At 43.3% G+C, this 24596-nt stretch overlaps 1 protein-coding gene across 2 annotated transcripts in view; it reads left to right on the top strand.

The window, feature by feature from the left end:
* The window catches only part of LOC138299370 (collagen alpha-1(XV) chain-like), a 171336-nt gene extending 150792 nt beyond the window's left edge, over positions 1 to 20544 (top strand). Inside the window, exons 21-24 of one of the 2 annotated variants that reach the window (XM_069237594.1) lie at positions 6825 to 6890; positions 13945 to 14139; positions 14795 to 14910; positions 17299 to 20544. In XM_069237594.1, coding sequence (XP_069093695.1) covers positions 6825 to 6890; positions 13945 to 14139; positions 14795 to 14910; positions 17299 to 17509 — 588 coding nt within the window. In that variant the 3' untranslated portion in view covers positions 17510 to 20544. The remainder of the gene's footprint in view (positions 1 to 6824; positions 6891 to 13944; positions 14140 to 14794; positions 14911 to 17298) is intronic. The other variant, XM_069237593.1, reaches the window with a different exon arrangement.
* Positions 20545 to 24596: the final 4052 nt, after the last annotated feature.

Raw genomic sequence — 24596 nt, 5'->3', positions numbered from 1 at the left:
TAAATATGCCCCATTGTGTTTTGGTTACCATGGAGGGTTAATGGTGCAGTTCCTCTTTTATTGCTCACCAGATCTTTCGTTTTTTTATAGACTTTATTTTTGCTGACATGTACCTTGAGACTGTCATTTAGTATAACAGCATGTGCTCTGTTCCTAAATGTGCACTGTGAAATTTGTTACATAAAATTGGTTTATGTAACATGCCAGTAAGGATATGATAGGTAGGCGTAGGAAATGCATCGGTGACATGGAAATTAAATGTCATATATGGGCTGCCGTGCCTACTTCCACTACCCACTACTATTGTGTGTGGCTCCACGGAATGCCACTGTGTCTTGGTTGGGCTGCAGTTTAAACCACCATAGTGACACATGGCAAGATAAAGTGTATTACCAAGTAAAAAACCTACTTTTATACACGTGGCATGGCATTGTTAGGTGGGCCCAGTAAGCGCCATCCAGTCGAAAGTTGCATCCCTCAACAGAATGCTTCTCTGTTGTGCTTGCCGAGCTCTATAAACAATACACTATGGCTGTTAGTGTAATGCTTATTCCAATGCAGTTTCCTGCCACTCTTGAGTAGACTCCTCAGAGCACAAACAATGGCTGGTTATACAGTGCCCATCCCTTGAATCTGATGGCTTCCATTTATGAAAGGATTTGTTTGAACAAATACCATGGATTGTTGGATAAATGCTTCTTGCCTGCTACTTCTGGATATAATCTTCAGGGCAAATACCATGTTTGGTTGTAAAATGCACATTCTTATGGATTTCTCTATGTCGCTTGTAACTGGGCTTTATGGATAGTTATATAAGTCCATTTCATATGGGTTGCTCCTCTTCTGTTATGAGTGGCTCCTCAGAGCAAACAACATGGTTGGGTGTGTAACAGTTGTTCATCTGCCTCTTCTGGGTTCTCTCCCCTGAGCACATACTACCAATCAATCAGTCATTTGTAGAGCGCTTCGCTGTCACCCCTGGAAACATCTGGGTGCTGAGGTGCTTTGTGTCTGTCGAAGAGCCAGGTCTTGAGTCACTTCCTTAAGTTTGCCTGTGAGGGTGCAGTTCAGAGTGGGAGGGGTAGGTTGTTCCAGACCTTGGCGGCTATGTAGGAAAAAGAGCGGCCACCGATGCAGCTGTGCAGATTATTGGTGTGTGTGCGATGGCCAGAGAGGAAGAGTGCACATGTCTGGTGGGTTGGTGGAAGTGTAGAGGATGGTTATGTAGTCCGGTCCTTTATTGTGTAGGGCTTTGTAGGCATGCATGAGGAGCTTGAAATTACATCTTTTCTGGACAGGGAGCCAGTGGAGGTTTCTGAGGTGGGGGTGATATGGGTGCGCCTGGGAAGGTCCAGGATGAGTTTGGCCGTGGTGTTCTGTTTTGTCTGGAGTCTGTAGGATTTGAAAGGATATGTCAGCAAAGAGAGCGTTGCCATAGTCGAGGCAGCTGGTGACGAGGACCTAGGTGATGGTTTGTTTGGTGTTGGCTGGGTTCCATCTGAAGATTCTGCAGTGCATGCAAAGGGTGTAGAAACAGAAGGAGGCAACTGCGTTGATCTGCCACTTCATGGTCATCGTACTGTTGAGGATGATGCCAAGGTTGTGAGCGTGGTATGTAGGCATGGGACTGGGTCCAAGTTTGGTTGGCCACCAGCTATGGTCCCAAATGGAGGTGTATTTTTCCCAAAGATCAGGACTTCCATCTTGTCAGAGTTGAGCTTCAGACAGTTGGCCTTCATCCAGTCAGCTACGGTGGTCATGGCATTGCAGAAGTTGGTTCTGGTGATGAAGGGGGCTTCATTAAGTGAGAGGATCATTTGAGTATCGTCAGCATAGGAGATGATGTAGAGTTTGTGGAATCTAACGATATCGGCCGGGGGGGGTCATGTAGATAGTGAACAAAGTGGGGCTGAGGTATGACCCTTGAGATATGCCGCAAATGATGCTCTTGGGTGCTGAGGTGAATGGGGGAAGTCGGACACTCTGAGTGCTTCCTGTCAGGGAGGAGGCAATCCATCTGATGGCGTTGTCTTGTATTTGGAGTCAGTTGATGAGGGTGTGGTAGCAGACGGTGTCGAACACGGCTAATAGGTCAAGGAGGATCAGGGCAGTGGTTTCTCCACGGTTTAGGAGTGCTCTGATGTCATCAGTGGGTGCGATGAGTGCGGTCTTGGTGCTGTGGTTGGAGCGAAAACCTGATTCAGAGGTGTCCAGTAAGTTGTTTTCTTCCAGGTAGCTGGTGAGCTGCTGATAGATGGCCTTCTAGAGTACTTTGGATGAGTAGGGGAGTAAGAGATATGTCAGTAATTCTTGAGTTTGTTGGGGTCAGCGGAAGGTTTTTCAGTAGGGGTTTGATTTCCACGTTTCCATTCATCCTGAAAAACTGCAGAGGTGATGGAGGTGTTGAGGATGCTGGTAAATTTAATGCTGAAGAATTTGGTTCAGAGCTTGAACAAGTGGTGGGGGCATGGGTTGGTGGGTGGCCCGGAGTGAAAGGATGGCATGATGGCTGAGGTGGCTTGAATGGTTAACGCTGCCCGAGTGAAGATCGTGCTAATGGTGTGCACAGAGAGGGGTCGAGAGAGCTGAGGTTAGAGATCGGGGTGCCGAGGTCTTATATAATGGCTGCACCTCTGCCATTCCTGAGAGGACTCCATAAAGTAGCCAGTTCTTATGATTTGCTCCCACCCATTCCTAGCTAGACTCTTCAGAGTATATAATATGACTTGGCATATAAAACTCTTTCCTAGGGGTTGCTCCTCTGCTGCTCCTGGCTAGACACCTTAAAACATATACTATGGGCTGTTGTATAAATATTGCTTCTCTGTCGCTCCTGGATGAACCCCTCAGAGCAGATTACATGGCTTACCGTACAGTGCCCATTTCTATGAATTACTCCTGAGTGGACTAAACAGAGCATATATTATAGTTGATGGAAGACTGTAAGCTTCAAAATAACACCCTTTGCCTCTGGACAATTTTCCTCAGATTCATATTTATGCGCTTTGCAAGCCCCCGTGGCGCAGGGGGCGGCGCAGCAAGTGTCCTGCTGCGCCACCCTCTGCCACCGGGAAAGGGCAGAAATGCGCTGTATCTACAAGGCACTAAAATTAGCTGCCTAGCGCCAATGAAGGCACCTGTACACCCTCGTGCAAGGGTGCCTGCATTGCAGGGAACGATTGTTAATGTGCAGGAAGGGACACCTTCCTGCACATAAACAATCATTAATGGCGTTTTGGTTTTTCTGTGTACACTGCATAGATAAAGCAAAAACAAGGAGAAATAAAAGTATTTCTCCTTGTTGTGCAATGCTAACACCACCCCAATGCTTACAACAGTACGTAAATCTGGGGCAGTGTCAAAAGCAATGGATATTGTGTGGAAACACCCATAGCAACACCCATTGCACGCCCATCTGCTGCGTCGGGTGGGGCCATATTTACACAGTGGCATTAAGCCACGCAAAGTGGCTTATCTCTGCCTTGTAAATGTGGAAATGGGCACTGCGCCACCGGACCGTTGCTGAAAGTGATGCTCCGGTGGTGCTAGAGTCTTGTAAATAAGCCCCTTAATGGTTATAAAATGTATAAAATGTATGAGCCAGAACATCAAAAAGATGCTGGGTATCTACATGCATGACTCCATGTATTGTCACACTCTTCTACCTGTGCATACATGCTGCTACGTGTTTGCTGTGGCAGAGTACGAGCAGTCTGTGCTTTACATGTAAAACACAAACCAAAATCCCGTCCACATAAGGTACACCACACAGATCTGATGTTTGAGCATCCTATCTTTCTCCTTTTCATTCCAGTGCAAGCCAAGACACCGCAGCAAAACACTGGTGAGAGCACAACTCAGGTCTTACTACACGTTGACACACACGTTGACACACAACCAATGTAGGGCACATGAGAGACATACCCTGTCATTAAGGCACTTCCAACAAATAGAGTTTTACACATTGCAGATGAGCCAAAGTGGTGTTTATAGAGCCTGCCTTGTAGCCACAGAGTAAATCCAGAACTACAGACCAGTTCTAAAATATCACTGATAAATAACTAATAAAAAGGGCACACCTTTAATGACATGAAATCTGCACATGAAGGCTTGTTTTCTGCTTAGCCAACAGTGTATGTTTTACTGAAAATATTTTTCTCTGGGGATTTCTACGGACATTATTAATACAATGTAGTTTCTTTAGCTCCTTAGAAGACAAAAGCGTTATTTGTTGGTGATTTTTTTTTTACAAATGAATCTGGCAAAATTGTATACGTTTCCTTGTTAAGAAGTCTTTATATTTCGCAAATCACCTCATGTATATTAATGTGAAGTTGACGTGCAAGCGAGCTGGAGGTGTTTTCTATTACGCTGTTCTTTTTTTTCTTGGTTACTGGACTGTGAAAATTAGAAAATGATCAAAGCCAAGCTGTGTTTTTTCCTTGAGGATTAAGGGTACAATTCACAAAGAAATGTACTCATCAAGGGCCAGATGTATCAAGAATGTATTTAGCAAATCGGAAATAGCGATTTTTAAGAAATCGCTATTTCTGAGCCGCAAAATGCAATGTATCAAAATTGCGATTCGGTAATAGCGATTTCTTAAAAATCGCAAATGTTATTACCGAATCGCAAATAGAGAATCCAACTCCATTTGCACCTATGGGCCTGCTGCAAATGGTTTTGCATTTCCTAAATTGCGAATTCCAGTTAGGAATTAGCAATTTGGAAATGCAAATCCCAGGGTGCTGGGGGCCGAAGGACCCCTCTGCTGCACCCCAAAAATATTTTTACGGACATGTGAAGCACACACATGCCTTAGGGGCATGTGTGTGCTACATGTCAATTTTAAAAATGCGTTTAAAATGCATTTTAAAATTTGCACATGGTTACCACCAAACTTTTGTTGGTGGTAATTGCATTTCCTAAATGCCCAATTCGCTTTTAGGAAATGCTTGATACATGTGCTTAAGAAATCGCAAATAAGGATTCCTTATTTGCGATTTCCTCTTTAGGGAATTGCAATTTGCGATTCTCTAAATGGGGTCGCAATTTTAAGGAATCGCTATTTTAGCGATTCCTTAAAATTGCACTGCGAATGCCTTTCATACATTCTGAAAGGCATTTTTGCATTCGCAAACGGCCGAATTTGGCAATTCGCACCGTTTGCGAATGCAAAATCGCTTGATACATCTGGCCCTAAATCACTTTGTAATTTCCAAAGGTTTGCCTTGTTCTCACAAATGATCTTTGCAAAAGAATATTTTTGAATGAGAAAACCATCTGCCTGGGGCAGGAACGGGCAGGAGCGGGCATCCTAGTGCCCAACTGCCCTGAGAGCTGACGCTTACCCTCAAGCCTAAATGTTTGTAGGTATTCACACTCCTCTCCGACATCTTCCCACCATGAAATGAACAGACGAGGGCAGGAGCAAATCCCTTTACAGGTTGGAAAGGGAACAATCCCACAAGTAGCGGGTAGGAGAAGAGGTTCTCAACAGGGAAAATGTTTCCACTGGGGGGGAGAGAAAAAAAGTGAGTATGTGTTCATAGGAAAATTGGATTTTCCAGTTCTATCTGGGTTGCAAACGCTCGGGTGAAATGTTCTCTATTTTTCTTTATTGTTTTGTGAATCAGGCCTAAAGTGATCTATAATGGGTGTTGGCAACCTTGCAATATATCATTTATGTCTCGGCCTAAAAAATTTTTACTTACCACCTGTGCCAATAGATAGAGTACTTCTAAATGCTACTAAACTCACAAAATTTGCTGTAAAGAATAATCCATGGCTGAAGAACTTGTGATGAAAAAAACTGCAACCTTGGTTTATAGAAAGGAGGAATAAGCGTTGATCTACATATTATGAAGTATTATTTTGTGAATTAAGTCACAGTGAGCATACTACTTGTGACACTTTTCCTACTCAGATCATTGAGGTATATTTGGACATACATTTTTTTTTACAGTTGCGAAAGGTTTTGTTAACGATGGTCATAAATTAAAAAATGAAGGCTGCAGAACACCAACATCCCATGATGAAATACTTAAAGAAATATAAAGTTGGCAATGCAAGACAGGCACAGTAGTTCAAGGATTCACACAAATAACATTTGTTAAAAATTGACAGTTACTAATTAATTTGCAAGAAGACAAGAAAAGCCCCGAGCTCGCAAAGTAATTCTGCTATCAAAATGTTAATTCATGAACAACGAGATTGGTTGGATGATTAATTAATCAATATGTAATGCTCAACTCTTGTGTGACAAAGACATCTTCTATCTTGATAATGCTCCTCAACTGGCAGCTGACGAAGGCTCGGACTGGAAACAAATATGCTATTAACTAATATTGGGAAAAGTGCATGCATTGGGGAGGGGGATTAAATTCTCTATTCTAACTGCAGTATATCAAACATTTGGGTATAACTATATTTAAGGGAGGAGGGCAAATTTAATATTCTACCTCCCGTCCAACAAACATAATTAGGGGCTATGAGGAAGGAATTCAGAGGTACTATTATAACTCAAATCTGACAAACATTGGGCAGCTCTCATAGATTGGGGCATATGTACTATTCTACTTCCAGTATCACCATGAGCTAATCGGGCACTATTTATTTGACCCTTCATATAGGAACGCACATCAATCTCCCGCACTGTTCACCAAAATCTCATAAGTTCAAATGTGAAAGAGTGAATAATTTTCAAATCATATGAGGCCATGTTAAAAAATACTGTTGGTGGCTATAAGTGAGAATTTAGAAACCAGAAAGATCTATTGCATTGTGCTTACAGTTTTACTAAATGTGTGCATTTCTACCTACAGAAAGAAGAGGACGTTGCCATAAATGATAAGCCTGTACATGTCAGCATCACTCAGAGGGCACCTTCAGTAAGATACCAATAGCTTCATCTTATGGGGCCAGGGCATGGTATGAGGGTAAAATGTTAAGTAATCTAATTATGACGTAACTCGATTGGTGTTTTAAGTCACAGTTTATTGGCATAATGACCAATCCCTCTTTGAGTCAGGGATCAGCAATGTTTAACCAGTGTTGAACTTTAGTCAAAAGCTTGATTCTGTCTTACTAAGATCAGTTTATGACTTCTAATACAGTGAACTGACCTCTGAAAAGTATTATCTGTAACCCGAAAGGTTAATTTATTTCTTTTTCTAGCAGTGTTCCTGATGTTTTGAGTCATCAAACAGAACTCCTAGCACATATGTACAGCCGATCATGTATGGTATATACTTGGCTATCACCATGCTCACATCACAACCCACCAAGTCTCATCACATACTAATTCACAGCAGAACTCATTAGACAGAATTATTACCATGATTCTCCTACAGCAAGCATAAACCAGCAGTTAACTATTGCAGTACCTAACAGCACACACCTTCAGCGATTGATATTCAGCGATTTGTATTCCTTATAAAACATATCATAATCTACCATGAGGTAAGCTGTACATTTTTTAATATATATTTCTCTTCGATTTTCGGGATCAGTGCCTCTCCTAACACATTACACTGAAGGACAGCATAACACCAGCAACTGATATGCATCTTTTTTTTTACATACAGTGCCCTATTCACAAACTGTATTTTGTAGTACTTTAGTAATACTAGAATACTAATACAAGTACTACAAAATGCTATTCACTAACCAGTTTGTGTGAATCTCCAACTTCACCTCACCTATCTTTTCTATGGAGAGATCCCTACATGTGTACGCTAACTTCTTAGTATTAAATCTGGGCTGGACCAGACGAATGGGCTCGAAAAAGGTGCATACTTTCTACTAAATGGGAGGAGTAAGGAGGCGTTCATGGACGGGTTTAGGGAGGGACATGTACCTACCCACAAAAGAGTAAGTACATTGCTTTTCACAAACTGCACTTCTAAAGATACTATTGCCAAAAGGGATTCAAAACCATAGTAAAGTACTCCAGTTCAGAGCTATAATTCTATACATCACGTTTATTAATTATATTAATTATTAATTCGTAATATTATTTATTTTTACTTTAGGAGGGAATTTAATTTTTTCCAGTTAAATAAACTTGTTTACTTTTCCCAATATTTTACCATAGGGAGTCTCCAAAGTTGGAGTGGAGATCTCTACGTATACGGAATTTGTGAAAAGCTTATTGAACTTTACAGTGAATTAAAAAATATAATTTAGGTTAAATATTAATTTAGATTAGTTTGAAATATTTCATTTAAATACATAACAAAATAAAAAACTGCTACAGCACTATTGATTTAATTTTGATTTATATCGTTAATTAATTTAAACATATTACATTATTTAGAAATATTTTCTGAAGTTTAAATTCGAAACTATTATTACAATATAAACAAAAACAATATTTTTATTATACATTAATAATTAATGAAAGTGATGCATACACATAAGTAAAACGAATCTAATTATATTTTAATAAATAGTAATCCTACATTAATGTATAATGTCTGAATTCCATATAGTTCAGCATTTTATAATTAAATAATAAATGTGATATTTTTACATTTTGTAACTGTAAATAATATTTATTTATGTTTTGAACTAATCTTAATAATTTTAATTTAATTTAACCTTATTACACAGTGCCTACCTCCAATGTTATCTGTGGAGGATGCTGCAGTATCAGTCATTGGCCATGTGTGGGGCTGGATTTACTACTGTCTTTTTTGACAGTAGTATCTTATATTCAGCTCCACTTTACCAGGGGGTGGAGACATGTAAGTTTATATTTCTGAGTAAATTCCCACTTGGATTTTGTGAGTAGCCAAAAGTATTAATGCTACTAAAAAATGTAAGCATACATTACATATGTAAATTACATACTAATGTAAGAGACCTTTGTGAATAGCTCCAATGGTTTCAATTAAAGCACGTGATGCAAGGTCCCAGTCCTGTGTAGACCTGGTAAAATACAAGCAATAAAATGCTAGGGTTACTGATAGTGAAGTCATCTACAAGAGGCATGGGTTAGGCGGGTACTGCAAAAAGTAAAGATGAATGGATGCAGACTACATAAAGAAAAAGTGCATAAATAAAGTTGGATTTTCTAGTTATAATAATTACTTGCCTGAACTCAAATACTTTGCGAGGCTCATGTAAAGTGTAAGAATGCAAATGGAAGTGCTTGCAAGACATAAACCAAGGTAGAAGTTGGAGATAGAAGGTGATCAACCGTAAACGTTACAAATACAGTAAATCTCAGCCATTGTGTGGGATTGTGTAACAAAATAAGTTTAGGATGAAAGACTGTGATCTAGATATATTTTATGGGTACTTAGGGCAACCAAGACGTATTAAGACTATGAGCAAAGTGATGAACGTCTTCCTCCTAACATGAAGAATCCCAGAGGGCCAAACTCAACAGGCAAACCATGACAAGACACCAGAACCCACTCCACTTCCTTTTGGCTAGGTTCACGCTACAAAAATAACACATACCTAACGACTGATAACAAAATCCAGATGAGCACATTACCTAACCCAGAGCTGAAAGCAGTGGTAGCAGAGTCGGATTCAGCAACAATTACTCTGCACCCAGGTACCCTTCAGTATTCAAAACCTGATCACTAGAAATCGATATCACATGGTAGGTTTTAGGAAAATGTGATATAAAGATTATTCAGTCACCATTATGGATGAACTGTTTCCCATTACCAAGATCAAGATGTTTGTATCTAACTCAGGACAATACAAACAACTTATTTTTATACAGAAGTCATCTACCAGTCACCCCAACTAAACAACTTCTTCCTGGTTTACACTATTGATCCATCACTCTACTTGCAATCATTGGCTTAATGAATCCTTGAATGGGTGTCCATGAGATCAAACAATGCGCCAATCGCATAGACAACAAAAACAATCAACATGGGCTGAGTTCACAAGACGGATACATTCTGGACCTGATCTTCACAAGCAAAGTTGAAGCTAGCAGTCCACCAAAACAAACCCCAACTGTTTTCTCACTCTTGTTGCACGTTCTTTGCTACTAAAATAAACTGCAGTCAACACTGCTTCTGGCCAGGCTGCAAAGGAAAGGAAATAGAATCATCACACTGTTACTGGTCGGCTGCAAAACAAAGGGAATAGAATCATCTTTCAGAATGTGTCACCCAAAAAGCTGCCCTGAGAACTGCTTTGAAGCTTTTCATGACATTACCATGATGCTGGACTGAATAAGGCTTCTAAAAATACTTTAAGGTTTCCCACAAATACCAATAGGAAAACAAATGGAAGTAAGCTGCTAAACAACATGCATCCTAAAATGTTGTCAGTAAGATAAAGAAATGTACAACGGGGGATACTCAAGTGCAACAAGCAAGACAGAGAGGAGAGGATGTTCTGTGTCAAACAAATCAGTGCAATTTATCTGAGGGTCCCCATAATTCTCCTGAAGAAATTCCAATTGGTTCAAATCACGGTGACTCGACTGATTCCTGAATGAGTCTGTAAAGATCACATCAGCCTCATTATTAAACCATTTATGCTACCATTTTTCTGCAGAGTCCTGTGTCAACTATTTACCCTAATACAAAAAGGCATTTATCGGTCGAATTTGACTTCCTTGCTGCCAAATCCAGAATTTACCTGCCGCAATAACCTCCACTCTCTGCCCACCTTTCCTTATTAGAAGTGCCCAAAACAAGAGCAATTACTTTCATTGACTGCTCTTTCTCAGTGACCGCTGTCACACACGGAATTCCCTCCCGCTTGTCTGTGCTTGGAATCCTCCCTCCTGATATTTTGCAAGCAGTTAAAGACTTGGGGGTCATATTTATGGCAAAGGGGTGCAGTGCAGCGCAACACAGCGCAGCAAGTCACCTTGCTGCGCTATGTCACTTTGAAAGGGCGGAAATGTGGCATATTCACGGTATACGGTGCATTCCTGTCCTTCCCCCCTGCGCTGGCACACAATGGGCTGCCTAGTGCCAACGCAGGCACCCTTGCACCATGTACCAAGGAGAAATAAAGATATTTCTCCTTCTTACGCCTCTCCTGGGAGGCATATCTTCTTGGCGCATTCCCAGGTTTACAAGGCTTGGTAAATCCGGGAATGCACCAAAAACCATGGGAGTTGCATGGGAACATCCACGTAAACGCCCATGGAATGCCTCTCTTTGCACAGAGTAATGCAATGCAGTGATTTGCACTGCGCTGCATTATTCCAAATTTTTGAAGCCATTCAAAGTTATGCAAAGTGTCTTTGCATGGCTTCAAAACTCTGACTTAGAGGTTTGCGTCATGCATGTACTACGTTGTATGGTGTATGAATGACACAAACCTCTCATAAATATGCCCCTCGGTTCTTCAGCCTGTAATTTCACTTCCAGCCTCTCTTTCCCCTATATGAGATGTGTGTGTTTTTAACTCACTTTCAGCAAATGCCTAATTCTGCCTGCAGTTATGTTCTTCAGCAGCAGTAAGATGGCCAAGCAAATGTTGTGCTATATAAATAAATTATATGACAACCTAACAATGAACCAAAGGGAATGACTGTTGACTAATCCTACGTCCATGAGAAACATCCATATGGCCACACCACAACTGTGCGAGGACCTAGCGCTATTCTGCACCGGGAAAAACAAGCAAATTTTATGAGGACATAACAAACAACATTAACCAGACTCGCTGATCTCCCTACCTATCACTGCACACCTTGCTGCTTCAAATCCATGATGAGAGACAGCACATAAAAACTAACAAGCAAGATCAGGAAGGCTAACCTATCTGTTGCATTCTCCCGCGCATCATGCATCAAATCTTTTCTCCAACACCATCGCTGATCACATATTTTCAGAAGGGATAGTGCCTGGTTGCTTGAAGCATGCGATAATCACCTCACTAATAAAGAAAACCATAGCTATGAGAGAGACTATCATGAGGACCTCCTCTGCACCTTAGATGAAGATCATCAAGCAGTCTTGATCTTCTGGAAATCTCAACAAACAAATCGATGGAAGGAATGTCATTAGAGATCTCTTGGGGCTGTGTTCCAGCCCATCGTTTTTCTTTCACAATGCCACTCTAGACAGGGTCCTGCCATAAGCAAAACAATCTAGATCCTACTCCAATAGGCTGTACGGCCTGGCGTGGTACCCCCAGATGGTACAACAGGCAACTCAGACCAGTTTTAGCATAACTAGGCCTTTCCAGTGAGGTACAGCTGGGGTCCTGTGACACATTTAGCACGGGACCTACGTATGAGCATACCCATTGCACTTAGTGCATCTACTGCAACAAACAATACGGTATGTCAGGAATGCTCCATTTAATCTCAGCCACTAGCGATCACTCAGGTTGCCTTCCAGTCCACTGTTTTCCACCCATTGTGCCACTCTAGATAGAGACCACCCAAATGAAAATGAGTCTTTAGCCTGATCCATTAGGAGCAGTCCATCCAGACTGCCAGGTTCAGTTCACTGTCCTGGAAAGTTAAATATATGATGCAGTAGACTACATCTCAACACTTATAGTTATCTGTTAGCCATGAAATGTGAACACTATCTACAATTACAGATGTATGCATCAGGAAGATGACACAAAGGCCCAATCCAGTACCATTGTGTTTCTATCACATCTGTCACTAGATGTGGGAATATTTTTTTATGTGTCATTGGCACTAAAATAGAGATTATGCTTTGCAGACAGTTGGTACATCCTGTGGAAATTGCCATTGACATGCCCTCTCCGTGTTGTCAGCATCGGCTCAAAAACAAAATGTTAAAAATGTTGGCAAAATATTTGTCTCAGTCCTGTCATTCACCAATGTCCTTCTATTATTACTCACTGATGATCTTCCACGGTTCTCAGTAGACCATGGATTGTAACTAACCAGATTGCTAATCATGCTTATCGGGATTATTGTAACCAGTTAAGCATAACCCCAACCCAAGAAGATCCCCATCAGCTTGCAAAATTTACAAAATCTGTTTGCAAGTCTGGCCTTTTACAGGAAGAAACATGGCTGCATCAACCAACACTACACTGACTACTGTGCTAAACCAGAATTTAAATTCTGGAATGTACTCCTGTCTAGAAGCAAAAGCTATCATCCCACTGGATTCTAGCCAAGAATATACAAACAGCCAAGAAAAGGTCAACCAAACAAGAGAAGTACAAACAACAAGATCTCAGAAACACAGGAATCCATGGTCTGGAGTGCCCATAATCTGTTCCTGAGAGTATAACTTACCTATACTGAAATGTTCGGTGATATTACTAGAAATAGGCTTTGGTTGGAGCCCAGTATGAACATGCCTAAATCAGTGATGTGTTCTTTAGTGGTGTTCAGAGGAGGGGAAGTTTTTGCATATACCTAGGTGGTGGTATTATGTAGACATGGAGGTGATGATGAAGGTGCATCATCAATGCTACTTAAGATGCAGAGGCATTCGACAGAAAAGCCTTCAGCCACCATAGTGAATAGAGTAGCCAGAGCAGAGAAGGATGAAAGATGGCTGATTTTGGTTTTCTCAGCTTTTAGCTTGAAACAGTTTAGTACCATTTAATGGTAGTTAGAAGAAATAGAAGTTTTGTGGTGAGGAGTGACAAGAGCTTTGGGGCGCATGATGAATCCTAGCACAGGAGAAGGGCAAAGGTAAAGCAGCTGATGGATTAAGAGGAGAAATAGTATTTGTGACCTTGGAGGAAGGAGGTGTATCATTCAAAGGTGATACCAGTATGACCAAGGGCGGACTGACCAGTCAGTAGTGTGTTGTGATCTACATTTTTGAAGGCAGCCGAAAGATTGAGTCAGATGAGAATGGTGGCATTCAAAATCATCAACTAACCTAATTCTTTAAGCAGAAATCAAAGTCTACCCCTAAATCTGGCTAATGAATTTGGTTTGTATGCCCCTTTGGCCCACCCCCACCCTTCTCAGAAAAGTGAGTACATTTCCTTCTGTCCTTGCAGCTTCGTCTGGTGGCCTTGAACGTCCCCCTTTCCGGTGATATGAATAGCATACGAGGTGTGGACCTGCAGTGCTACCGCCAGTCACAGGAGGCCTCGCTCTATGGCACCTTTCGGGCCTTCCTCTCCTCATCTAGCCAGGATCTCATCTCCATTGTGAAGAGGGCGGACCGAAGCCTCCCGGTGGTGAACCTGAAGGTCTGTTGAATATGGTCTGGCAGGAGCCTGGTTGGGCTATACAGAAATTGGAGGAAAATGTACAATACCAATACCCACAAAAGAGTTGTTGCACTTAGTGAGAGTCAGTGACTTTTGCGAATGACACCTGACTAACTCTGCCACAATACTTCTTGCTCTTAAGTTGTTCGTCTCTCTACCCCTTGGCATTCTGGTGTTCGCAATTTGAATGTTCTAATGGGGTCCCACTTGTTAACACTCGCTAGAATACTGGAGCTCCATTGAAGACAATGAAAGGGCCAATAATGTCTGGTACAAAAATTCTGCTCCGACATTCCAATGTTCATCTTTTTGTTTCTCTCTGTTTAATTTATAACACTGTATCCCAGTGCTTGTAATGTTCTAATAGCGTTAAAAACTGTAATGGTTGTTATAGGCCCTCACCCTCACTTAAGGGCCTTAATGCTTGGGTTAGGGGCTTTTAACAGCTGTTACTGCCTATGGGAGAAGGCAATAATGCACAATTACTTTTAATAACTTAATATTCTCTCTGATACTTGTTCTAGTTCCTAGTGTATCAATGGGAGATTAGGACCTCTCTCTGCCAACTCTTACTCTCCTCCCTGAAGGAAGTTCTCAGATTGCCCATCTCAGTAAACCATGCTTCATGTTCTAGGGCCAGGTGCTGAGCAGGAGCTGGATTTCTCTCTTTGAAGATACAAAGCACAGGTTCCACCCGAGGGTCCCAATCTACTCCTTCAATGGCCGCAACGTGATGCTGGATCCGCTCTGGTAAGTAGGACATGAAGAAGTACTAAACTGCGAGCCATCAAGTTCTGGTACCCAGGTTGTGCCCATGGCCGTTCTCTTGCTCCCTCGTGTTTCTTTGCAGGTCACACCTTGATCACCTAATGTTTTTATTGGTGTTAGAGTTGTGGTCATGATTTATCTTTGAAAAGTTTGAGATTTTCACATTAAAAAATAAACCTGGCTCCATGTCATGAGAGTGATGTTCAATCTGTCATGGTTTTTCAGCCTACATCATTTAGCATACTGTGGGGGTCATTCCGACCCCGGCGGTCAAGGACCGCCGGGGCCGGGGCCGGGGTTGGCGGGAGCACCGCCAACAGGCTGGCGGTGCCCCGCAGGGCATTCTGACCGCGGCGGTTTGGCTGCGGTCAGAACAGGAAAACCGGCGGTGTCCCGCCGGTTTTCCGATGCCCTGAGGAATCCCCCATGGCGGCGCAGCTTGCTGCGCCGCCATGGGGGATTCCGACCCCCTCACCGCCATCGAACAGGATGGCGGTGAGGGGTGTCGTGGGGCCCCTGGGGGCCCCTGCAGTGCCCATGCCAATGCAGACACTGAAATTGCAGACACTGAAATTCGCGACGGGTGCAACTGCACCCGTCGCACCCTTCCCACTACCCCAGCTCCATTCGGAGCCGGCGTCCTCGTGGGAAGGGGTTTCCCGCTGGGCTGGCGGGCGGCCTTCTGGCGGTCGCCCGCCAGCCCAGCGGGAAACACAGAATGGCCGCCGTGGTCTTTTGACCGCGGTGCGGTCATTCGGCGGTTCCCGCCAGGCGGGCGGCTCCTGCCACCCGCCGGGGTCTGAATGACCCCCTGTGTCTTTTAGTTTCCAATTCTCTTTTTAAGTATGGCCCTGTACGTACCAGCATGCTTTGCGCTACTGGCTGAGAAACCAGAGCTTACTGCCTTTCTTACTCCAAAAACGTAACTATTACAACGTTGGGTACCCTTTATACATGCCACACACCTGTCATCCTAATGCTGTTGTCGCTCTTGCGTCAGGCATGTGCACAGCTCTCCGCTGTGCCTCCTAGGTCACAGACCTACAGTGAACGAAGCTCTGGTGTTCACAGTGGGATGGGTATGTTGTTACTGGGGAAGCCTCTTAGTGGCACATTTATCGAGAATTCATGCAGCACAGTGTGGCAAGCCACCTTGCTGCACTGTGTGATAGGGAACGGACAGGAATATGCCATATTTTACATTTTACGGCGCATTTCTGTCTTCCCTGCGCTGACACACAATGTGCTGCCAAGTGCTGACGCAGGCACCCTTGCACCAAACTTGCACAAAAACAATTCTCTGTGGCTTTTTCCTCTTTATATGTGTGCTGCATTTTGCATCACACATAGAAAGAGATTTAAAAAGAGGAAAACTAAACATGTTTCCCCTTATTATGGCTCCCCTGGGAGGCTTGATGCATTCCCAGGTCTACCATGGTAATGGTAAATCTGGGAATGCACCAAATTCCATGGGTGGGTGCATGGGAAATGCCACAGAAGTTGAGAAATTATGCAGGAAGACTGACCTGAGAACAGGAAGCTATAGAACCCTGCCTCAGGAGCAGACTCTGGCTCCAAATAAAAGAATATTCAAGATTTTCTCCCTCACTGCTGTAGTTCATACCAAAACTCAAGACACAAATATTCCAACTCCTTTCTTTTATCCGCCACGTATGCTGTATATTTTTGTGTCTAAGATGCCTCACAAAAGCCTACTGAACATCATTATAATCACAATTGCTGAGCCCTCTTTCTAGATGAACAGGCAGCTGATGTGTTCCATTATTTACATAAGAGCTCAGAGGTTAGGTGAAGCCATCCTCAGGCATAGTTTCAGGTTACCCAGTTGTTGATGCTCTAGGCCTGTCCTTGGGATCTTAGGGTATCGTATATGGTGAGGAATCATTTGCCTAAGTCTAAGACTACTTCTAGAACGCATTAGATTGTTAAATGAAGTCTAGGACAGGAGACAAAGGCCCATATTTATCCTTTTTTTAGCGCCACATTGGCGTCATTTTTTGACGCAAAAGCGGCGCAAACTTGCAAAATGCAATTGTATTTTGTGAGTTTGCTTCGTTTTTGCGTCAAAAAGCGGTGCAAATGTGGCACAAAAAAAGTATAAATATGAGCCATAGTATCCTAGCCTGGTGTCATAGAATTCTATGGTTGCCCAAGCTCAGAAGAATTTTGGGTATCATTAATCACATAAATCAAAGATCGTACACTTAGTAACAGTAGATGTAAGAGTGCAAAATGGAGTCATGTGGAGTCTTCTGTTTTTTGAGACTGGATCAAAGTTAACTTGCCTAAGTGCATGTTCTATTCTTTGTAAGTCCATTCCTTATGCTCTTGTGCTCCTTTCTCGACTAGGGCCAAAAAGGCTGCTTGGCATGGCTCCAGCGAGCAAGGGATCCGCATTCGAAATGCCAACTGCAAGGACTGGACAGTGACCACCAAAGCTGAGGGTATGGCCTCGCCCTTGACCCGGGGGAAACTGCTGGGGCAGGAGTCCTATGGCTGTGAAGCGTCCTTGGCTGTGCTCTGCATAGAAGTGGCCTTCCCATACCGGCACATGTGGTGATAGGCCACACACTGCGACATCAAGGATGTGTGGAATGAGGCACATCTACATGACGTTTTGCACAAGTGTTGTATTACGTTGGCCATTGGTGCACAGAAGAAGACAGTCAACTGATAAAGTGTCTCCATGCCATAGAAAACGTTTACTCAGCCAGACTTTTCCAGCTAAGATCAGTGATCTTGTTTTTCAGTTTGGACCGAATCCCATTTTCTGGGGCTAATTTCCTACTTTATTGGGTATTTGTCTTTTGTTTTCTTTTTTTTCCTACTTTATTGTGTATTTGTCTTCGGTATTATTTTTGGTGATATAATTGCCCATCTTGCCTGAACAAGACCTTCACCTTTGAAATGGTTTGGTCCCCAAATTAGCATGGATTCATGGTCAAACAACAGTCTCTTGTTAATCAGTAGCTTTGCTTGCATAAGGTGTTGTCCCATAGAGTGGGTCACCTGTTTTCACCGGGCTCGCAGGAACCCATTTCAAACCTGGTGTCCCATCGCTTAATTGATCTTACATCTACTTGTATTCCCAGGGCTGTCCTTTTCCGGACATCACATTGATGGATTCGGGGGGGAACTTATGGATCAGATCTGACCTACTAGTAACAACATGATCTCATCGGGAGTGTAATTTTTCACGTACGGTCTCTGTGGATGTCCAAATATTGTACGCCTACAAGCAATGACATGTCATAGCCCTCAATCGGACAGGTATTCCCTAGATATAATATTCTATTTTCAAATTACATTTCTCTTCTTACCTCAGACTACAGAGGTGATTTATCTTGTGCTAACCAGTGCTGATCATTAGATGTTATACTTCTGACTTAAAATTATCCCCCAAACATGTGCCCAGTGGCTTCTCATTCACTAGACCATTCGCTCACTTATTCACGCACTAATTAATATACTAGTATTTTCTTACTCACTCACTAGTCTCTCAGTCGTGCACTACCTCAGTCACTGACCTCCTCGCACTCTGTTGCTCAGAAAGTTTCTCACTGTCGCTGACTCGAACGCATTGGCTCCTCATTGGTTGGAATGACTATCTGCCGTTTCCAATGACTGCATGTTCATATTCCCAGCGTGAACCTTTCAAATGAGTGTAACACTGGAAAGTGTGTTTATAGCTCTCCCCTTTATCACAGGCGGGAAATATATTTAATTTTTAGGAATTTTCAGACTTAGGACCTTGCTGTTCGTTAAGTAACCTTGCAGCTAGTAAATATTTGCCGTGGTTTCAGTTGATAGATTTCAGTGTTAGGACACTGTTTAGGCAATAGTCGCGCTATAGAAAACAACTATCATGAAATTAAATAACATAACACTTCCATGTCACAGCTAACAGTTCCGGGTTAGTGGTGCCTTCAAACTGTTTCCTACACCAAGTGTGGGCGCATTCCTGGTCTTCGCCATACACTCATGGTTTCCGGAATTATATTGGTCAATAACCTAATAAAGATGATTTTGTTCCAATGTAAAAATGTGTTTGGTGCTTTCATTGTCTCAATACAAGAAGCATGCCAATTTCCAGAGTGAGGATGCTGCCATCGATGTTACATCATTGAAGTCATAAGGATTTTAAAAAATCCAAGCTTTCTTTCACACCCATTCATGTGGACATATAGCTAGTAGTGCATTTTGGGGCACACTGTTGCAAATATTACTAAAGCATAGTGTGATAGGATGTTGTCACTTACACACAGTGTCCTTACTTGCACACATACACACAGCACATTTTCCATAGAAACGGACATACAATTCACACTGACATGCAGGGCACAAACAATAATGTGTGCAAAGCGGGTTTCAGCAAATATTTATCATTTGCACATGGAGCAGGGAAATCTAGGTTTCACACCCTACACATCAAAGAAGCAATATATATGTGTACCTGACACTTTAGACTGAGTGTCCCTTAACTTTGTAAATGTAAAGTGAAGCATCAAAAATGTATTACTGAGATGTATTCATTGTAGAAACTATAGATTTATATACGTGTGTTTTAATGTTTAGCTTCACATGAAGATTCATAATTCTCATTCATATTTACATTTGTTTTTCAAGATACACTGCATTTATTGAAAGAACTTTGCATATGTAATCATGACTTAATTTATTTACGCTTTATATTTATTCTGACATTATGCATACACTTATAATTGTGTATTCAAAGTGCACATTGAAAATAATTAACCAAAGTTAGCTTGACTAGGCCTTTATTTCTTAACATGAAATATATTTTTCCTTGCTCTGCATGTTTCTTTTTCTTTGCAGGTTTGTTTTCGTGATTACATAGGTAGAGAAAGGAATATTGTGTTTAGAGATATTAAGGCTGGGAAGAGAAATGTTAGCAAGAACAGTACAATATAATGATCAGAAGAAGCTTCCTGTTCATTGCGTATCGGGAACAAGGGTGCTCAATGTTAACTTGGTTGTTCAAACTATGTGAGGTGGGAAAAGCAACAGATGTTGCAGATGCACACTGTGAGAAAGAGAAGTAATTGGGTTTTTGGTGACGCATTAAGAGATATGGATGCTTCTGGAACTTTTTGGTCTTAAAATAGTGCTCACACTGTTACACGGCACAGCAAATTCCCTTTTGACTTTGAGGGGTACAGACCTTTCTGGTTTTTTTTGTCCTTGCTAGTGTGTAGCTTCATGCTAAACAATGATTTCCCTTTCCAGAAGTCTTCTACTGGAGCCTCCATTATGCTGACACCTTCCTTCCTGTATTCCCGAATACTTTGAGACCTCTATTCTAAACATTCCCATTCTAGCTTAGAGCCCGGATTAGATGACTATTAAATATGTTCATGTTTAGCAGGAGTGATCAAAATTTATTTAAGGAAAGCCAATTTCTGTTTCTTAGTATCTGTATCGCTGTTACTGTATTCTTTGTATGCCTTATGGTACTGAGACTGAACCTATTTTGGTGCTTCAGCTTGCCGGTTCTGATTCTGTATCTTTATAATATGATCTTGATATGCACCTATATTGGATTGATTACTAATTTGTAATAAACCTACTAAACTTTGCATACTGATTCCTGGTCCTCATTGTGTGGCCAAATAGGCCCCATGAATAAAATTTTGAATTTGTTGTTAACTCCCTTGCCTCCTAATCAGCTTAAAGATCAATCGGATGAAGACTGATCTCCACTTCCATGCGCGTTCCAGCACACATCACCAAGCAAAGTGTCATGATTTGGTCTGAGCATTTTAAAATCTTTGTTTCCATCACACTTTACTATTGCAAAATGTGCTTCATTTGTGCTTTCCTAACTGTTGATATTTTTTTTAAGTACCTGCACTGTTTATTTACATGTATTTAAATTGTGTTGTATGTTAGATTGTCACATAGTTCACGCTACAAAATCCTCTAACTGCAGTCAGAGAAAGAGAAGTAAACACTAGTCTCCATGTTAAAAGAAGAAGCAGCAATGTGTGAGAAGTTATAGAGTTTGGTGGTCTCAGGACCGCCATGTTGGCGGCGGCGGTCGAAGCGCCAACGGCCTGGCGGTGAAGACCGTCCAATTATGACCATGGCGGTTTTTCCAACAGAACACAGCCAAACAACCGCCAGTGTGGACATGCCGCCACAGACAGCGGTAGGCACCTTCAGGCTGGCGGGGACCATGTTTCTGCCGGACATATTACGATGCTGCACACCGCCAAGGTTTCCGCCGCGGTTGCACCACCACGAAAACCCTAGCGGAAACCAACTCTATAAAAGGAGACACTCACCTACAGGAAAACATACGTGACTGGAGCCGCCATGGAACCTGAACTGGAAGTCCTCCCACTGCTCCTGCTCGCACAACGACTCCAGAACCAATGACAAAGACAACAACTGTGAGTACACACACCTACCACACACTGGAGGGGAAACCCAAACTACACACAACATACAGACGGCGACACACACACATAACCATACACCCGTACGCACATGCACACACACTGACATACACACATGCACACCCATACTACACACACGCACACTCGTACTACACACACAACGGCCAACACACACGTGCCATACACACACCAAGCCGCAGACACAGCACCTCCACTATTTCACACAACCATCCACAACAGCACTGATACAAACAACAACAACACAACCGCAACTACACAGACGCTATGCCAAGCAATGTCACTGCACACTTCCACATGACAACACATACTGACAACAACACGTAACAACATCAGACAACCAATAAACACATTCACACTGCCATACAACGAAGCAGACGTCAGAACACGCTAACACTACAAACAACGCATATGATGTTAGCCATCACCACACACACGGACGCACACACAACAACCACACAAGGGCACACAACACCACCATTACACATCTCTACACAAACAATACACAATTTTGTTACATACATGCATATAACAACACAATTTACACAGCAATGACAGTGGGACAAATGCCAGGGCCACACCCACACATGCAGCCCAGGCACAACAGCTGGCACAACCAACAGAAATACACGTCACACACACACAAACCAAAGTCCACAAACACCAAACTGCCATGTAGAAAGAAAGGTGGGACAAGTAATTAAACATTGAATCCAACAACATGTTGGTCCAGATGTATTAATAAATAAGAAACTATAAAAATAAACTATTTATAAATAAAAGGCCAATGGCCAGTCCGAAGTGCCAAAGGCACAAATGGCACCTTGTACAGCCCCAACTTGACTCCTGACTGCAAAATGACCTCCACATGGTAGGGGCATCAAGATAGCAGGCCGGCACCTTAGGGACTGGGTGGATGGAAGGGGGGGTTGGGCTTGGTTTTGGGTGGGGGGTCCTTGGGCTTGGGTTTGGGAGGAGGGTCCTTGGGCTTGGGTCTGAGAGGGGGGTCCTTGGGCCTGGGCTTGGGAGGGGTAGACTTCTTGGAAGGGGAGGGGCATGGGCACTAGCAGAGGGTGCAGTGGAGGACTTGGAGGTGGAAGGATTGGACCTGGGGAGGAAGGAAGAACGGTTGGGGGTATCACAGGGTGGGAGAGGAGTAGGGAACAAGGAAAACTCAGAGATGAAATTTATTTTTGACACACGGGGGCAGTCATGCCAAAGGCGTGTGGGAGTGGAGGGAGAGGGAGTGGTGGTAAGATGTTTGGTTTGGATGTCCTGGGTGCAAGTGAGTGCGTGGAATGCTTGTGGGTGCTGGCTGTCTGTTGGGTGGGTGAGTGCAGGCATTGAGGTGTCTTGGGAGGAGGGGGTAGGAGGTGCAGGGAGATGCCATGCTGGATGGGTGACTATCTCTTGGAGTGGTGTCTGCAGGTATGGTACATGTGCTGCATGTGGGAAGGTCAGTGGTTGTGGTGGGTGGGCTAGATGTCTGTGGGTCTGATATTGTTGTGACTGTGGGTAAGATAGGTATTGTGGCTGAATCCGCAAATGATGGTGTGGTGGCTGCAGATGTGTTAGGTGTAATGTCTGTGAAGGAGGGGTGGGGGAATCAGTGTAGGTAGTAGATGTTGTTGTGTCTGCAGGTGGTTGTTGTTTGTGTGTATGCCAGTGGGGGATCTTGTGGTGCTTGTGCTTGTCAGTGCTAACCTTGTCTGTTGAGGTGGATGCATTCCTGGGTGTATGTGTGCTTTGGATGGGTTTGGGAAAGGGGTTTGGGATTGGGAAGAGGTAGGTGGAGTGGGGACAGTAGACAAAGGCACACTGGCTGCTATCAGTGAAGAGGCCAGAGCCTGAAAGGATCTCTGGAGGCCAGCCAGGGCACCATGAATGCCTTCCAGGAGCGCTTTCGTCTGTTGGACTTGAGCTGCGGTCCCTGGATGGCATTCACAGTGGTGGACTGATCCACAGAGATGGACCTGAGGAGGTCTCTAGCCTCCTCACTGAGGGCAGCAGAGCTGACTGGGGCAGGTGCAGAGGTGCCTGTGGCGAAGGAGATGTCCACTCTCCTGGGTGAGCGGGCACGGGCAACTGGGTGGGGAGCTACAGGGAGTGCGGTGCTAGTAAGGTGGTGGCAGATAATGATGGTGCTGGGGTGGTCCCAGATGGGTCCACCACCAAGGAGAGTCCACTGAAGGAGGATTCCGAAGAGGTCTCCCCTTGGCACTCCCCTCGCCCTCCGTCCCTCGGCCTTGCTGGTACCAGCTTCCTGGGTCCCGTGGGCTGCTGCTTCCTCACTCGCCTGTGCCCCTTCTCTTTCGCCTGATGATGCTGATGCACACAAATAGAGAGAGAGGGAGGGAGAGACAGGGAGAGAGATATGGTGAAAATGGGTTAACTCGTGGCTTGCTAACCAGTGCTCTCATACACACTGGTTAACAAGCACATCTGTGACAATACTTATCCTGGCTAGGCCATCGCAGGTGCCATTATACATCACCTACATCATGTCACAACATGTCCCTACTACCAACACCTGTATTACATCCCAAACGCCCCCATCAATACCTAAGTAGGACAGCACAACAGGGGTCATCCACATGATGACTGCCAAAGCCATTTCTGCTGGCACAGCATGGCCTGGATGCAGCATAAATTGTATGCCTGAATACACATCATACCTCTCTATGCCCCTATCAGCCATTGGATGTCCAGCTGACTGAACAAAACACCACTGGCCACTACTGTAACAACACATGATCAGACCATGGCCTCTGTAACATATCCATAACACTGAAGAAAACTCCACTCACAGTGCACACTGCACCTGCCTGTCACATGACATGCCAGACCAAACACTCTGTACAGCGATGCCAATATAGAAATCAACACTGATTTGGCTATTACAAGTTGACATCTGATGTGTGAAATGAGAGTCTGTGGTATAGCCATTAGAATAGTCTGACTCAATCATATAGCCAGATTAGCTTTATTGAAACACCTGGACAGCTATATCAGGTTCCCCCAACATGGAGATTTGTCCTATGTGAAGGCAGACTTCTATGATGTGGGACACATCCCTCATGTGATGGGGCCATATATAGCAGCCATATAGCCTTGGTCCCTCCCAGTGCCACTGAACAGGTGTACAGGAACAGGAAGAACTACCACTCAATCAATGTCCAGGTGGTGTGTCTGGCAGATCAGTACATTGCA

The sequence above is a fragment of the Pleurodeles waltl genome, chromosome 6 (genome assembly GCF_031143425.1).
Source record: "Pleurodeles waltl isolate 20211129_DDA chromosome 6, aPleWal1.hap1.20221129, whole genome shotgun sequence".
In the NCBI taxonomy this organism is placed as follows: Eukaryota; Metazoa; Chordata; class Amphibia; order Caudata; family Salamandridae; genus Pleurodeles; species Pleurodeles waltl.
Note: the sequence above shows the minus strand (reverse complement) of the source record. Positions and strands in the feature narration are given on the sequence as shown.